This window comes from Convolutriloba macropyga, chromosome 14, assembly GCF_964194025.1.
Source record: "Convolutriloba macropyga chromosome 14, txConMacr16.3, whole genome shotgun sequence".
NCBI lineage: Eukaryota > Metazoa > Xenacoelomorpha > Acoela > Convolutidae > Convolutriloba > Convolutriloba macropyga.
Window position 1 is genome coordinate 47,856,193 of NC_134481.1, and position 17,453 is coordinate 47,873,645.

General features: G+C 33.9%; 2 protein-coding genes across 6 annotated transcripts in view; both read right to left on the reverse strand.

The window, feature by feature from the left end:
- LOC142352794 (translocon-associated protein subunit delta-like) overlaps positions 1-17,453 on the reverse strand; it is a 576,117-nt gene that overhangs the window by 117,219 nt on the left and 441,445 nt on the right. The gene's annotated exons all lie outside the window — the stretch shown is intronic.
- LOC142352819 (netrin receptor UNC5B-like) overlaps positions 1-17,453 on the reverse strand; it is a 100,847-nt gene that overhangs the window by 13,192 nt on the left and 70,202 nt on the right. For all 4 annotated transcript variants that reach the window (XM_075404957.1, XM_075404959.1, XM_075404958.1 and 1 more), the window contains exons 3-5: positions 12,834-12,956; positions 8,950-9,249; positions 4,926-5,090 (exon numbers count right to left, since the gene is read on the reverse strand). In XM_075404957.1, the coding sequence (XP_075261072.1) occupies positions 4,926-5,090; positions 8,950-9,249; positions 12,834-12,956 (588 nt within the window). The remainder of the gene's footprint in view (positions 1-4,925; positions 5,091-8,949; positions 9,250-12,833; positions 12,957-17,453) is intronic.

Sequence of the window (17,453 nt, forward strand, 5' to 3'; positions counted from 1 at the left end):
AATAATGACTTTTTATTGACGTAAGATGTTTAATAGGATGCAATTTTTGTTAGCAAAATAAAAGATCAGTTTTTTGAAGGAAAAAATAGGATGTCATTAGCTAATGAGGACTGAAAAACAAATACAAAAAAATCTTTGTCTCCTGAAATTTTAACAATTCAGAACATCAAACGGCGATCAGACAAAAAAAAGTGAACTTCGTTCCTATTTTCCAGCTATATTTTGTGGTAGCTTAAACGACTATTTTGACATTTTTTATAATATGATGACTAATACAGATCTTATATCAAAGAAAATGATATGAGTGATATTATATTTCAAATTACGCAAATTTTGTAAAAAATCTAACACTTTGAGTTCATTTTCCATTTCACAAGTGTCATTTTTTGCATATTGTCCTCGTTTTCCACGTGAATAATCCATAAACAAGTACGTAATTCTAGCCCCTCTTCTTGCGTACATTTTCGTACATTTGCTCTCACTTAAACCCTTAACCTAACCAACCCCCCCCCCCCCCCCCCCCCCCATACAAAGCCCTTCTCTCAGTTTAATCTGTGAAGAGATACCTGTATTCTAATTAGGGCTAAAAGTGGTGATTAATCATGGAAAATGATACCCAAAACAGCCTTTTTATCCCTATGATTATACGCAGTTATTTCCCCAAAATAGGAAAAGCAATACCTTAATGGATTTGCAATTACGTCAAAAAAAAATTTTTTTTTTAAAACGAGGTTTTTTTCCCGCATTTTGAACTTTCAGTACATTTGTATGTTGACTTTTAATAAAGTTTGAAATTTTGTAATTTTACGCTTAAGCCGATATCTTATATCTAATAAAGCGAAAAACCTTAAGTTAAAAATTGACTCGTAATTTCACAAGATATGAAATTGGCCTTTTAACGGTTGAAAAATATCTCAAACAAAAAACTTAAACAAAACAAATACTGTGAAATTAGAAAATTATTTGTACATCTGTTAAACTAAGAGTTAAATAACTTGAGTCGTTTATTAGATAAACATTGACTTAAAGAACATATCCAATGCTGGATCTTGTTTAAACTTTAGTTCATAGTCTAATGTACTTTTAAAAGCTAAAAATAAGTATTAAAAAGTGGAAAACTTTAACTTTTGAAGTAATAAAAAAGAGGAACTGAGGATTGCATCAAGAAAATCGTCTTTGAAGAGATTTAGGCGAAGGGATTAATCGTTGATTAAAAAGAAGCCCAAGCTGTATTGATTTTTACCCACTTTTCTGTTACTCGGTAACACTTAGTACCCTAAGGCTAACATGCATCATAACCTGATACCCCTTACACGTGTTTAGATGGTCTATTATAAAATGCTGCTTGTTATAGCACAATTTCATTTAAAAAGCATCTAACTAAAAGATACACCGATTATCCCCCCAAAGTCCCCCCGGGGAATAGGGCTATGCACTGTGCGTGAAATAATTGGGAAATTCAATAAATCGCCCCAATACTGTCTTTTGATTGTAATCGCTTGCTGTCCTTTTATGATAAGAAGCCGATGCTATTAATGATTTAGAACTGGCACTAAAACAGCGCCACAACTTGTAATTGCTCCCCAATTCCATCTTTTTCGCATCAATAAAAATTGATCTGTTTTTTACAACTAAATGTCTTCATAAATGACTCACTAAAAAGATCAAACTAACCTGTTCTTAGATTTTTTAAATTGCATTTTCTTTTCTAATTTTCATAGAACCAAATCTTATAATTATGATTCACAGCAAAAATTTAATTTATTAAGTCCCAAAAAAAACTATTTATAACCTATCCTTTTTTTCCAGTCAAATTTCGTATCAGTGAATCATTTTAACAATAACAGAATGAAGTCTGTTTTAAATATATTCTAAGATTTCTAGGTTTATAATGGGACTTCAAAGACTTTGTCGCGTTTTTTTTCGAGAGTGACAAAATTGTTTTTAATGAATGAATGTGAGCATTTTGAGCTGCAAATGTCACAAGCAATTGCAATACATTTATTCCGGTATTTTTCTTTTCATCTCGGCGTAAAGGGGAGGCAACAGCTTGGATACATTTTTACTAGAATTTACTGACAATTAAAAATAAAGCACATATTTAAAGATACAATATTGCAAATGAAATGCTCACAAATTATTGTTAACCTCCGTTTTCAAGGCGAAGCCCTATTTTATAAAAAAAAACCTATTCGATTTTCTTAAAAGATCATAAATAGAACCATTTTTTAAAAATCAAGAATCCTGCTAGATAAACATCCCGTCTCGCCTGGAGAAAATATAACTCATAATTTTTATTTGAAATGTGTCGAAAAAATTAATATTGAAACAAAATACAAACCATTATGTTACTTTTTACTTCAACTAAATTTAAAACCTCAGCTTTATAAATCTTCGAGACAAACTTAGAAAAGCTGTGCTAAGATAAGCGGTTAGGAAGCATGCTTTATCTCTTTATTAGTTCGCCTATAATAAAACGGAGCGCATAATTTGAACGATTTTTATCTACAAGTTGGCTCCAAAATAATATTGATCTTAGAACCTAATCTGAACGTCTTTATGAGTTTCTGAGCACAAATGGAAGATAAGTAGGGTTTGTTTCTGGAGTCGTGATATTGGAAATCAGCGGGCAGTGTTACCCTGAGGGGAAAATGGTGAGGTCGGGGGTTGTTGGGTTAAATTTGTAAAATGACAAGTTAGTCAGGCTTTATTAATAATCGAAACAGCGGGGTATGGAAATTAAACGGTTTTGAAAAGCCTTCTTTAATTAACTTAATCCTCCAACTTTGAAATTGACTGCCGTTTGAAGACAAGTTGATTCTTGTTACAAGTTTACATTTAACAGTCATGTTATTATAAAGGGTGTCTTATCTAACTGGTTAAGCTCCGTTAAATGCAGCGGAATAAACACTATTAGCCTCAAAATTTCTATAATCAACTTAAAAACGCTTCAAAGATCAAGATCTAAAGTTTCAATTTTGAGATCCAAAATCCTAAAAAGTCAAAGACCTGAAAATCATTCAGCAGTGAATGATGAAATTGTTTCCAAATTTGCAAATAAATTTTCCTACGTTTTTTTTTTCATTTCACATTAAATTTCAAGAGCTTCAATCTTTAATTAGTTGTACTTTTTTACTTTCTTTTGTTCAGCTGAAACAATTCAAAACCAGGCCTATATCAAGCGAGAAAGAGAGACAGAAGGAGGGAGAGATATAGCTGGCTGAAAAAATAGGGGGAGAAAAAATTGTGTTTATTTTGGTTCTGTTCACTTTGTTTGTGGGGGAAAAGAAAAGAAAACAAATTTGAAATCTCGGTCAATAACAACAACATCCAAGTGCCTTTTACAACTGCGCGTATGAAAAGATTTTTTGTTCAATTGAATTTTTAAAAATGTTCACCTGCTAAGTTTGCTTGTAAAACCAAGGAAAACGTGTGTTATTCCTCGCGACTATAATTTAGACTACATTGGCACACATGCACGACTGCTGCTGTTATACTACGCTTTTCCACCAGAGCAAAACAAAACAAATAATACAAAAATGAGATTTCGGTTTTTCATTCGAGCCAGCAGATATGGAAAGGCGTGGAGTGGGGGAGGGGGGTAAATTTGGAAGGGGAAACGAGAGTATGTCATAAAGTATGAAAAGGATAAATAGCTCTCTAGACTATAAGGCGCCTGCATTTTGATCTAAGACAAAAAAGATTTGCTTAAATCGCAATTTATATCCTCTTAATTCTAAATCTATTACGCCAACACAGAACGTAGAAAAGTGAAAAAGAGCGCAGCATATAACCTGTGCGTCTATACAAATATCAGATGCAAGAGCTTCCATTTTTAGATTAAAACAATCCCCGCTTTGTTCCTGAAAATATCCTCTTAAACTCTAAAATCCTAACTAAAATCTACATACATTACGCACTGGTTTTGCCATTTTAACCAAAAAATTGAAATACCCAAAAATGCAACAAACTGTATTAAATCTAATAAAATTTCGCAAAATTCTATGATTTCTCTGAGCAAAAATTTTTATTTTTCCAAAAGTTTAAAAAAGGTGAAGACAATTTTGTTCATGATTTGAAGTTTATTAGAATTGACAGATTATAGCGTTTCTGTTTATTGGGATCGAAATGTTTGAAATTGGTAAAATGGCTGACGTCTTTCTAATAACGTTTGATTTCTTGATAAACGTCAACTAAAAAGCATAAATTTACAAATCAACAGAAAAATTGCTTTAAAGGTAGGCTGAACAAATCATGCAGGGCGGCTGTCTTTTATGAGAGAACGCGACTGTTGGTCTGTGATGGGAAGAAATATTTTAGACAGCTGCAGTTTTTGGAGTCCCTTGATAAATTATTCAGAGGAAACTTGTTCTTGTGGTGGTTTATGACCCCAGGACATCAAACACAAAGCCCCTTTTGAGACTCCCACAAATTCTTTCTTCCTTGATGTTTAGTTAGTTAGTCCCACAATTACACCGGCATGAGTTAGTGATAGATCTATACAAGATTTTCTCGCTTCATACTGGCTACTATGTCACAAATGATGATAAATTTTAATTTTTTGATACATTTTTGCGTTTTTTTTTAAAAAAAATTCTTGATTGGTAGTTTAATGATAAATAAGAATGATACCAAACTACCATCTGGAGTTAAAAATTTGACATCTAGTTACGCCAAAATTAATTAATTTTTGATAACTCGGCAAGAGTCAACATTTTAATCGCAATTTGACAAGTTCTCAAAAATGCAATCTTCATGAACCAAATTACAAAAATTGCGTATAATTTGCAATAATTCACTCAAACCGTTTAATTTTTGTAGCTTAATGATTGTATCTTCTGAAATTTAAAAAACTTAATGTAGTTTTTAGTTGAGATTTAATGCTTGCTAACAGTTGAAAATGTTTGAATGGAGTTTTAACCAACCCTGGCAGACAATCGTACAATCCGCGGTCTCGTTCGATTTGCCCACACATGGTGACCCATTGACGGGAATTGGGTTCGTACAGGATCTAGTTCTCGTCAGGGTTCCTTTTCCACACTCACTGCTGCATTCACTCCATTTAGACCAAGATGACCAGCCGCCGTTTTCTGAAACACAGGGTCCGGGTTCGAATCCCACTCTGGACAGTAAGCTTTTAATATTTTTGAATGCAAATTTTTCTCAGAAGTCACTTTTTCTGTTTCTTTTTTCGAATAATAGTTTTTGTCAATTTGATGATTTCAGCGTTTCAAAATTTGCGAGGTCAAACACATTTAAAGTTTTGTCGAAAACTTCAGTTTGATTTAGCTTAAGAAATTTTTACGCTTAAGATCACCAAATTTAACCTCAGAATTTTCTCACATTTTCATTTTTAAATTTTCGAATAAATGGTCATAATTAAAAAATAGAGGACTAATTTCTGTTTCATTATACACATGAAAAGAATGACCAGAACAATCCAGCAACCTAAGTTGCGACCAGACTTTAAGGTTGTTTTAAACCAGCACAGACTTAACTACAAACTCATAATATATCAGATTAAATTAGTAAAAATTAATTAACCGGACCGCAGGTTTGTTTCCAATTTATGATCCTAGGAGTAGACTTTTCCTTCGATTCTCAGACAGCGTTTAGATTTACTAGAACATGGGAATATAGTTGTTACATTTAGACGGAATAAGAGAATAAAAGTATAAATAAAGTATTGGCTTCTTTAAGTTATACTAGTTCTTTTTGGTAATAGTTGATTTGTGCTGTCCTGTTTTGTTAATTCGAAATTTGCCACATTTACGTAAGCAGCATGATAGTTACCAACTTTATGACATTTATGCTGTGACTTTTTACATAAATATACCTGCTCTGTAATTAACGTAACCTTCGTATTCAAACATTCTACAACATACACACTAGTAATACGGGGCTAGGACCATAGATCGAAAGGACCATTGATCGAATGCAAAAATTGGGACAATCTATTGAAAATTAAAACTTCAAATTTTCATTGACAAATGCTAATGTGTGCGGATAATATGATCGATTTTGATTCATATCAAGTCCCATGGGCCACTAAGGCATGGCCATGGCCCGCCATTCATGGCCAATTGCGCTACTACGGTATTAAAGCTTGCAATATATAGCTCAATTATATAGTAAATAAGAATAAAGTTTAATTTTGGAAATGCTGTCCCAGTTTTTCTGTTTTCGACCTGTTGTCCTTTCGATCTATTGTCCGGTCACTTAGTGGTACGCACGTATACAGCTTTCTAACCAAGTTGCAACTTTCAATCTAATCTAGAACTGGTATTTTGTTAAGTTGCAGGTACCGGTCTCAGAGGTTGGTAAGGTTTCAGACGTTAAGTGTGAACGGGGTATGAAAAGTATCTTGTTCATTGTGATATGCTGAGATCGCAGCCTGATCACAGCGATTCAAACCTGATCTAAGCTGGATTTCAACGGATTGTCAAAACTTTGACCACTAGAGGAAATTTATTCAGTACTTAATTCCGACCTGTGATTAGAATCAGACATTAGAATTAAAATTTCAACGTAATTTAAAAGAATTTAATCTGCAAATCTTATGCACCCCATAATTGCTCGAACTATGTAAATTTGATAAATTTTATGCTGAATTTCTGCGTATTTTTTATTAATTTCGTTAGCTGGTTATTAGTGGTCTGGTCTTAAAAAAGGACCATATAGGAATGTTTAAGTTTTCTCATATTTAAGTATACACGGGTTTAAATTTTCACGAAATCTGATCAAAGTTCTCAAGATGAAAATTTCGAATTCATGGGTAGGGAAAAGTTAATCAAGACTTGAATTCTTTTATGCAAGGGCATTTTGCAAAGTTTCTTCCCGTAATAAATCATTCCTATCTTTTGCTAAAAATCTGTAATTTCAAGTTCTTATGGAAAAGTATCAGAGATCAAAACGCCACATTAGCCTTAGTAACCTGAGACAATTATTGTCGCTTTTATTAACTGGTTTCGTTTGTAATTAACTGTATCCTATTTACTTTCAAGAGTTTATGGGTAGCCTCGGGCTTGCCTTTAATGCTTTGGGAATAAGTCACACAGTAGAGCCCAGTTTTATTTACGAGGACAAGCCCAGCTCAGTTTCAATCTTATCTCTTCCAAATTTAAAAGCAGAACTGAAGAAATAAGCTAAACATTTATGAGTTTAATTCGCACAACGGGCTTATCAAAATTGATGAATCAATCGATAATAGAATCTGAACATATCTAGGCGCAATCCCATTTTTCAAAGTGACATTTTTGATTATGGCTAGAAGAATTTGTCCGAAAGGGGTATATTGCTGAGCTATTTCACGAGTCCACCCTTATTCAAACAGACAAGCCTTGGGACTCGACACCCCCCCCCCCCTCCCCAATCACCACCAGCGCCACCACCACCCCTTAACCCTCGGGGGTGCTAAGAACGCTAAGATTCATTATTACTGAATCAAGATAGTAGCTTAGAGTCGACAAAAAAATGGAACATATTGTTTTTGTTTGTGATCATTCGAAGAAAAATGTGAATGTTTAAAACATCATTTAAAAAATCATGAAGAAAACGTGAAGCAAAAAACATAGTTAGCTTAGGTTTGAGATTGAAGTATTTTTGAGCAGTGATAGTATTAGTTATCAGTATTAAGGGATATTTGCCATATAAACGTCAACTTGAATGTCAACTTTTCATTTTGGAATCGTTCCTTATCCTTAGATATCTGACAACTATCATTCTGTAACGCATCATTTCCCAACCCCCGAACCCCCCCCCTCCCCTCCTCCCCAACCAACCATTCCCATACTTCAATATCCAAACTACACAAAACGCATTGAAAAGGCTGTTATAAAAAGCAGAAAAGAACGCTCCTAAACAGACAATAAATTCAACTATTTACACAAAAATTTAACGCGATACTATAAATATGTTATCCCTCCAACTAGCTTTTATAAACAAGAAGAAAACCAATAAAAACAGGAAAATCCATTGTTGATTTTTAGAAGAGTGATGCATTTGGGAAATAAAAATAAATTGTTCTTTTCAACTAACAAGCACTCGCAAATCGAAAAAATGTCTTGTTAAAATTCAATTTCAAGAGCTGGTCATTATTTACTCAATTTAGAACAAGATAAAATTCGGGTCACTGACATTTTGATAATGTTTAGAAATGTTTTTAGACAACAAATCTCTTTATTGCATTCGGGACGTTGACTTAACATCACTTAATTTTAAGTGAGCCATTTTCAAGGTGATCTTTTTATTTATTCAAATATGGATATGTGAAGATAAAAGTCACCCCCTAATGTGTCAAATTACAGGTGTGAAGTAACTTTTAGGGATTGTAAAAATGTCTCAAGGTAGTTTTATTGTTTCGAATATCAATTTATGAGGGAAAAAAATATAAAACAGGTGAAAAGGTGACTTAAAGGGTTAAAAGTCACGAAAATCTTGTTCCCTAATTTCCGCTTTTTGTGCAGATTGCGAAAAATGACGTAACGTTTTATTAATTTTTCAAATTTGAGATAAATTTGTACATGATAATCGGCATTTTTGATGCTAACCAATTAATTTAGAAGGACAAGAATGATGAATGAACTAAGCATGATTTACAAACTGCAAGGTTCTTTTTGCACACATAGCAAAAAAGTATAAACTAAGAATAGCAGTTAAGTAAATGTAAATTTCTCTGTAGATATAAGCCATAGTAAAATTTTGTATTTGTGTTGTCAGGATAAAATACCCAATGCCAAAATACCCAATATTGCAAATTACCCCACCGAAAAGGGATCAAATTATTCACCAAAGTATGATAAAACCAGCCTGAAAAACCAACTGCTAATTTGTAATCAGAATATTCGACAAAAATATCAAAGGACAAAAATTGGGTATTTTGGCTTTGGGTAAATTCTCATGTAACCTGTATTTCTATAAACTGATAATCTTCATAAATGGAGAACTTACCAAAAACGTCCAACTTCGCAGGATACGATTCACGTTGCGTGAACACATTTTTAGCCACACAAATGTACTCCCCAGTATCTGCAAAAGTCGCCTCTGTTATCATCAAAGTGGGATATTGCTCTCCAATCAAGAACCTGGATCCGGATGAAGAGGACACCTTCTGGTTGAGAGGGATCCCGTCTTTTAGCCAGTACACTTCTGGCAGAGGTTCGCCCTCTGGGGGTCGGCATTGGAGTTCTACTGGTTTGCCCACCTCGACGCGTTTGGATATTGGGTCGGAGAGGAATTCTTTTTTAAGACCTGTAATCAAAAGTCAATCATTAAAATTGTTATAAATGAACTCAGCAATTGGAAATTCAACATTTTGCCGACAAATTACACCAAATAATATTATTTGACGATTCTCCGTTTTTGTTGAAATGGACGTCTTGTAATTTTTTTTTAAATTTTTTTCAATTAGCCCACAAAAAAATAGAAATTTAAATGATATTTCAACTATTGACATTGTCAAGATCGTTTTATACAGACTCAACTCATGGCCGAAAATGTACCCCGAAAAGAGTTAAACATATCAAGCATTATTTAAAAACTGAAATTTTTAACTCGTTCCATTTTCCCCATTTTTTTTGTGGACATAGAACAAAACTCATTATAAATTAATAGAGATTTTTTGTTCTCGGGATGTTAAAAAGCGATATTTTTATTACTAATTTTACGACTTCGTTTTCAGGTGGTTAAATTGATGAGCAGCATATATCTAGTCATTACAAGTTATAAACAGGAGAGCAATTACTGATTACGCACGACATAATTAGCTGAACAACAAGGTAATTGGTTTATAACCAACTTATAACCGGAGGGAATCGCCCTCAGGTATTCTTTCAAAGGGGCTCTTTGGTTGAAAACAAGATTTAACTAATTAAAAACAACTCTTAAATCTCTTTAATTGTCGCTCAAGCGATACCAACAAGCAACTTTTCATGTTTTCCAAAAGTTTAATAGTATCTGTCTCAATAACAACAAAAACCATTCACATACATATATTTAAACAACTGTAAAACATGAATTTGGTTCGGACTATACCATAACTTACAAAAAGTAACATGCTATGAAAATCTTTTTTATACTTTATACTTTTATTAACATTTTATACTTTTATTACAAAAGATGTAAGATATATGCGTACATCGGAGTCATAAATGCCAAAAAAGATGGTTTCATAAATTGATTAAAACTTGGCCTTAGGTGCTGGCATAGTTGAAGAAACAGCAATTTTGGCACACGACCGCAAAACGCCGGAAGAAAAAGACCATCAATTTAATTTTTCGAATCGCTTTTTACTTTTTCTTGGTGAGCTACCGACGTTTCACTGCGCGCACCAGTAGAGCATGTGGTTTTATCAATAAGAAAATTAAAAAGAGCAATTATATTTGCAATTACACATGTAATTACAAGAGTAATACAATTAAAACACATGTTGGCCGCACAACGACAAATTAATTGTCACAAAAAAGTACTTTTTGAGTTTGAAAAGCAGCAACAGAAAAATTCCAATTATAAATAAAACGCAAACTCATAACTCAAACTACACCAAATTTTTCATCGCTAGCTCTGCAGTTAGTCGAAGAAAACAAGAAAAGACGAAAAATGTAGAAAATATAAAAGCGCATCTTTCTAATACTGATTTTTATTTTGAGCTTTAATAACTGGCCAAAGAACACAATCTACAAAGCAAAAAGCAGCGAAGCTTAACCAGAATTGTAAACATTATGAACAAAATATAGGCCGGCGAAGTTATGTTCAATTGTAATGTAATTACATAATAATCAAACACGTAGTTCAACTTTTAGTTTTATATTTACAAAAATACATTTTCTACAAACAAAATTATAGGTAAAAGCAGAAAAATTACATTTTATACAAGAAAAATTATAGGTGAAAAAATCGAGAAAAATAATTTCTAGTTACACATGCTTTTTGTAAAAACTGAAAACTTTTTTACAATAAAAAAGATGACAAAAAGTGAAGAAAATGTTTTTGCGCTTTATAATTGGAGCGTAGTTTTAGTCTTGTAGAATATAATTCATTAGTTTGAACGCGAGATTTTTTAACAGCAAGAGATTTTTTCAGAAAATATGACAACTACTATAAACGTAGTTCAAGTATTTATTTAAATGGCAAGTTACACGTTGTCGAGTAAGTAATTTTAGCAAGAAAGATGATGCATATTTTTAAAGCATACATTTATCATAACAGTATTCGTATTTTGTGCGTGAACATCTTTTTAGCATAAAGTTTTTTCATTAACTTTGACTATGGCCATAGTTTAATACATACAAACACTCTCTTTAACACAAGATTTTAAATTGTTACAAAACGGTGTTTAGTATGTTCATCATACAACTTGATGTTTCAGAACTTATGTTTTACTTTTGTAATAACTAACAATACCAGTAGTAGTTATGATAATGATAACTTCTAACCGACGGTACTAACTTGTCACCTCAAGGCGGAGTTTCGAAAGGCGGGGCGAAAAAGAAAACAAAAGCTGCGAGTGAAACTAAACAAACTGCTTTTCAACTTGTGTCAAGTCAAATTGAACAGATACTATCGAAAGGGAGTCATAGAAAGTACACTTTTATTGGCGAAGAGAGCGCTTGAATTATGTCAACAGTGCCTAAGAGCAAAAACTTGTACAAGTTACAAGAAAGGAGAATTGATGTACAAATTGTACAAAAATGAGACCATAATTGAAAAATTGTCTTTTAAGAGGTATATAGGTGGGAGAAATCGTTGTTTAGGTGACATGCATAGTTCTGATTTGTTCACCAGAGCTTATCACAATTATGGGTGACCCAGAACAAAGTTTTAAAAAAGCAATATATACTTTATAGTTTTAAAAATATGCCTAGACAAAACAAAGCTCAAAGAATCATTAATGACTTTTTTGTGCATTTATCGGTAAACAATCGGTACAAAACATTAATTTTTGTTAATGAAACTTTTTTGCATAGGTTGTGACGCTAACCATTATTGGCGCAGAAATACATAATAGTTTGTTTACATAAAAGCGTACTGAAATATATATTTTTTTTTGGGGGGGGGGGGCAGAACCGGAACTTGCACTATTTTTCAGTGCATTTTAACATTTGGTAATTTATGTTCAGTTTAGTTGTTTATTTTCGTTCACATTGACCAATTTTTGCGTTTAAAAGTTGAACAAGGTTGCGTTTTTAGTAACATAGTCTAATAGTTGTGAAACTTTTCGCCAATGGTGTCATACATTTAGATACAGTACTTTGCCGCTCCTAGAAAACGTGTGTTTAATACAGGCTGTTTCGTTTTCATGACCCGGTTAAATTGGTGAATAATCACAACGCCAATGGCCCCCATTTTGGAAAACTGTATAAGTGACAGTGTGTAGTTGAAGGCGTTTAATTGCTCATTCATAATATTGTACCAGTGGCAAACTTCAGACGTCAAGGCACCAACGATTAAGGTCAAGGTCAACGGCGGGTTATGTTCTGTCCCGCCCCTTATGTGGTAACTTTTTTGTGAAGAACTTAAGTTTATGGAACTCTTCCATTTCATATTAATCATCCCGTAATAGCTCCACCCTCTATCATTTAGCCCCGATTACTTCACCCCTCTATCATTTCACCACAATTATAATTCCTTATATAATTGTTACAATTAATGCTTAAAATGGGGTATACGTCGGCTGCGGGTAAAAGAGAGTTTAGAGATTATTACTCAAAATTAATTCAAGATTCGTAGGGTTTTGGAGTGAAACGATATACAGTTGACAATATATGATGTTAAAACATGGAGTGGGGGGGGGGGGGGGGTAAGGGAATCGCGTGAAAGGAAGCGGGCGAACTTACTGGCAATGCGTATGGTGGCGACCCTGGATCTCTTCTCATTTGTGACTCCTGCATAGACTGAACAGTAACACTCCTTCATTAGTAGTTCACCATCAGGGGCCACTAACTCTTCACGTGTCAGGGCTGAAAACAAAACAAAACAACACAATGAATAGTTGCAACATTTTGCCCAAATTTACCCCTCCCCTCCCCTCCCCTTCCTAACACATTTCTCAAAAAAGACTTGCAAAAAATTTTTACATTGTTAATAAACTCGCAAAATCTTCTGCATTTAAAATTTTTCAATTTTCGATTCGTTTTTTTTTTTTGAGATTGCTCAGACCTGACTTATAATTTGGATTTAGTAAAAATTCTAAGATACTTTTTTCGGTGAGTCAACGTTACCTCATTTTTTCCCTAATTTTTCCCAATAATCTGAGCAAGTCATTAAGTGATAAATTACTTTGTTCCCATTTTTATCACATAAACTCAGCGAGACATCTTTCAAAGCCAGTCCCAAAAATAACAAAAAAAAACAGATTTAACAATCGAAGCGCGGCAATTATTCCATAGTTTGGGGGCATTACTAGCTAGACAAGAATGAACAGCATAGCTATGACCAATTGTTACTGACACTTGATGTCTTTTGTTTGGACATAATCTAATAACCCAATTTGACCCAAAAATACTCCACACACACCCTGTGTTGTAATACCTCTTTTATAGCATCGTGTGTATGCTCGTGTGAACGGGTGCTAGGGGGAACTTTCCATGATTTCACGCAGCGTCAATGACTCATTTATTCATGATTGATTGGGGAATATAGACTCAAAAACAGTTCAGTTAACCCCCCTCCCCCCACTGCCTCCCTCGTGCTGGGTGTAATTATCTGCGTTTTATCTCAACTTTACATTCATAATAACCAAAACAAATCCAGGATAAAAAATAAGCAGCATTTCACATCAAACAAGTTTATCATATATATGAAATTCTAATTTCAAACCCCCTCCATATTTAACATGCAATAAATATTTTCTCAATTTTCAAAGCTTTTAAGCGACGGATTTTCCTCAATTTATTCCCCCTTTTTTCACGTTTTTTGATAGATTTCATCAACTGCCAATCAAGCAAGTCGATTTCAATCAATCACTAATTTAGCCAATCATTACATTATTATTTTTCACCAGTGTAAAATAGCATTTCCACCTGATGTCAAAGTTATGTGTCATTTCCACAGTTTATTAACTAGTTAGTTAGCTCTACTTAGTATAGTAATTCCTTTCTCCGGTCAAAATCTATAATTTTTTTCTAATTTTTCCAACTTTCTACTAAAATTGAAGTTTTTTATGCATCTCAAGCGGTTCTCAAAAAAATTTTCTAAAAAAGTGTAAAATTTGCGTTATTTGAACTATTTATAAGTTAACTATTAACTCGAATCAAAGAGCGGAAAATTGAACTTCGGAACGAAATTTTGAACTCAATCAAAACCTCTGCGCTGACCTATAAAAAACTGGGGTGAACAAATTTCATAATTAGTGAAGATTTGCAGAACAAACCCGATCTTTTGTTTAGAAAACGGTTCAGCCCAAATTGAATCGAGATCATGCGAGGGTGAAAATTGTGCTGGTTAGTTTGCCCTCAAACACCAAAAGGGTTCATCAATCAATTCCTGACGTCGGGTCAGTTTTACCCGTGAAAGGGGAGGTCTCATTGTTGTCTAGACTATTTAAAAAATAGGTCAAATGAGCAACAAAAGGCTGTTAACATAGCCTACATTTTGTGAATACGACTTGAAATTAAACCTTTATCATTCTTTCATGGAAATTTGAATTTTCAGAATAAAACGTTAACGTCTAAATCGCCTAAAAGCTCTTTTTAGACGTATTAAAATTGAAACACCGAAATCACATCAGGACTTTAAAATTTTGAGCAGAATTTGTTTGTTTTGCATCAAAGATTAGAAAAATCTCTGTTTCTTATTGAACGTGAACGAACACCTTTATCGGCTTCAGAGATGTTTTTGTTGGCAAAGTCGGGCTAAGACGGGATTTCGAAAATGAGATTACTTGGTTTTGTGGGGCGATTTAGGGGAGGGGTTTGTGGGGGTTTCGGGCAGCTACTGAGCGTATGGGCTTAGAAGTGGTAGTGGTCTTGGCGGAGACTTAAGAACAAAAGAGAAGAAAAAATGTAAAAGTCATTTACAATGTTCTATGACTTCTTGAGACGGTAAGACGCCAGTTTAACGGGAACGAGGATACAAAAGCTTTTTTGTATTGTCGCATCATAAAGACGTTTTGGCCGGGAAAAACACGTTTTATTGTGCTTTCCGCCTCGATTTTTACAATCGCTCTTTCGGTATGATCGTTCAATAAAACGCAACCGCCGCGCCACACGCACAAACACGCAAACAAACAAGTCTTGCGGACACAAACACACGCAAACATCGCTGCTGCTGAAAATGAAAGCGAGAGAGTTTTTGAGTTCTCTAGTCGAAAAAGGCAGTGCTCAATTGTTTAAAACACAGTAGGGGGGATTTTGCTGTTTATTGAAAAATTATTGCATATATTGAGAATGAGAGAGGAAAATAATAGGAGGAAAAATGAAAATAAATCAGTTAGAAGAAAAAAAACCACTTGAGTAGTATAGCTGTATTTTAAAGACATGCTTATACGATTATGTCCGTCAAATCAAACCGTAACGCCTACGGCTCCTAACAGGCTGGGAATAGAAGGGAATTGCTGTTAGTAAAAAAGACATCCTAACACAACAAAACCACCACTACCACTACCACCAAAAACAACAACAACAAAACTATACTCTGCGGATCGCAAACATAAACACAAAACAGCAAATCAACTATCGCTCTCTCTCTCTCTCTCTATCGCTCACTCTTATACATACACATTGATCCATAAATACAGGCCACAAGCTTGAGCGAACAGTTTTCAGAAAAACTACAATAACGAAATAATTTTTTCATTCTTCGGACATACTATAACCACTAACATATACATACTTATATGGGGTGTATGTTATAGTATTATTATACTAAGTAATTTGTTACGTAGCGTATGTTCGGCTAATCGGTGCAGAATGCGACAAGAGAAATGAGGGAAGGCTCATTAAAAAATAAACAATGTTTAATTTAATATCCATCAAACGCGCATTTTTCAGACTGTTCTGCTGTTCCTCCTAGACATCTAGACTCTACATCGCAGATTTCTCCACTTTTACTACTACTATTGTTACTATTAGTAGTTTCACTACTATTCATACCACTACAATCATTAATTCAGCTTCGTGAACAGACAGGGCGGAAAAGCAATCATTTCAAAGAAGTGAAACAAAAGCAAAGATTATGATTTATGGTGATTTGTAGTAATTAACTCATGATTTTGCCAGTAAAAACGCCAAAAGTAACAGAAAAGCTGCAAAAATTGAAAATTAATGAGGTCAAGTGGTTATAAATGAAGTAATTACTAATAGCTCCGAGACTAATTAGTAAATAATTAACGGATCGGGTAATTGATAAGTGGATGGTGTTATTACACCGATTATCGTCCGAGAGTGATTAGTATGGCCTGATGAAAGAGACATTTTGGCAAAGACAAAGATTTGGTGGTAATTAGCGGCGTTAATTAGCGAGTGAAAGGCGCGACTAATTAGAAAAACATGATACCTTCGTGAACTGATGAAGGTTATTATTCTAGAAAAAAAAACAGCTGAAGAAAACAAACAAAGAGTACGAATCAACTGAAGAAAAGGAATACTGTTGAGAAGAAGTTCAAAGGATGAAAAGTAAAAATGTTCAACTCTAAACTAAACTTTGAAACCTGAGTTTAAATTTCTCAATTCTGAGAACAAGTCCAACAATTTACAGACCAAAATATTTGCGGATAAAGAAAAATTGAATAAGCATTACTTAAAAACTATTTCACTTACGATTGCATTGTAATAAAATAGCACCAAAGTGTAAAAATTATTTTGACTAATCAAGCAACCGGCCTCAAAACAAAGGGAAACAGTTGGTGGTGTTCCACACAGTTCATGGTGTTCCCCAAGGTTAGCTTAAACATTTTGCTTCAAAAAACCGTTTCCTCTTGCCGGATTACGACAGTATTTTCCCTATCCGGTCTTCGAAAAAGTGGCAAATTTTGATTATTGAACATTGCGTTTTTTGAATTTTAAGAAATGTTTTAACTGCCAAGCAAAAACAGGTACGGGACTCAAATTCAAGCTTAACTCATAGCTAAAAAATGCTTAAATAGAGAAAAAGTAAATTGTTAGTCATAAACAACTGAGCAAAGGTTTTCAAAATTAAATTGTTACCAGAGTCGAATCACCCATTTCTCTTGAATGCTAAACTTAATCATTCCAATATCATGATACATTTTCTGGACTTCTGTTTGTTGATAATTTGAGTTAGAAAATATTGATAATCTGTGTTCCTCTAAGAATCAAAATCACGGAAGACCGAAAGCTTGAACGATGAATTTCTGTTTGTGAAACCCCAGCTTGATAGGCGCACTTTGTTTGCACCCCCCCCCCCCCCCCACACACACACACACACCCTGCCCCATAGGCACGTGACGTGTTATAAGGATTTGCTATGAAATGCCAGTAACTTTGTATTAATGCATA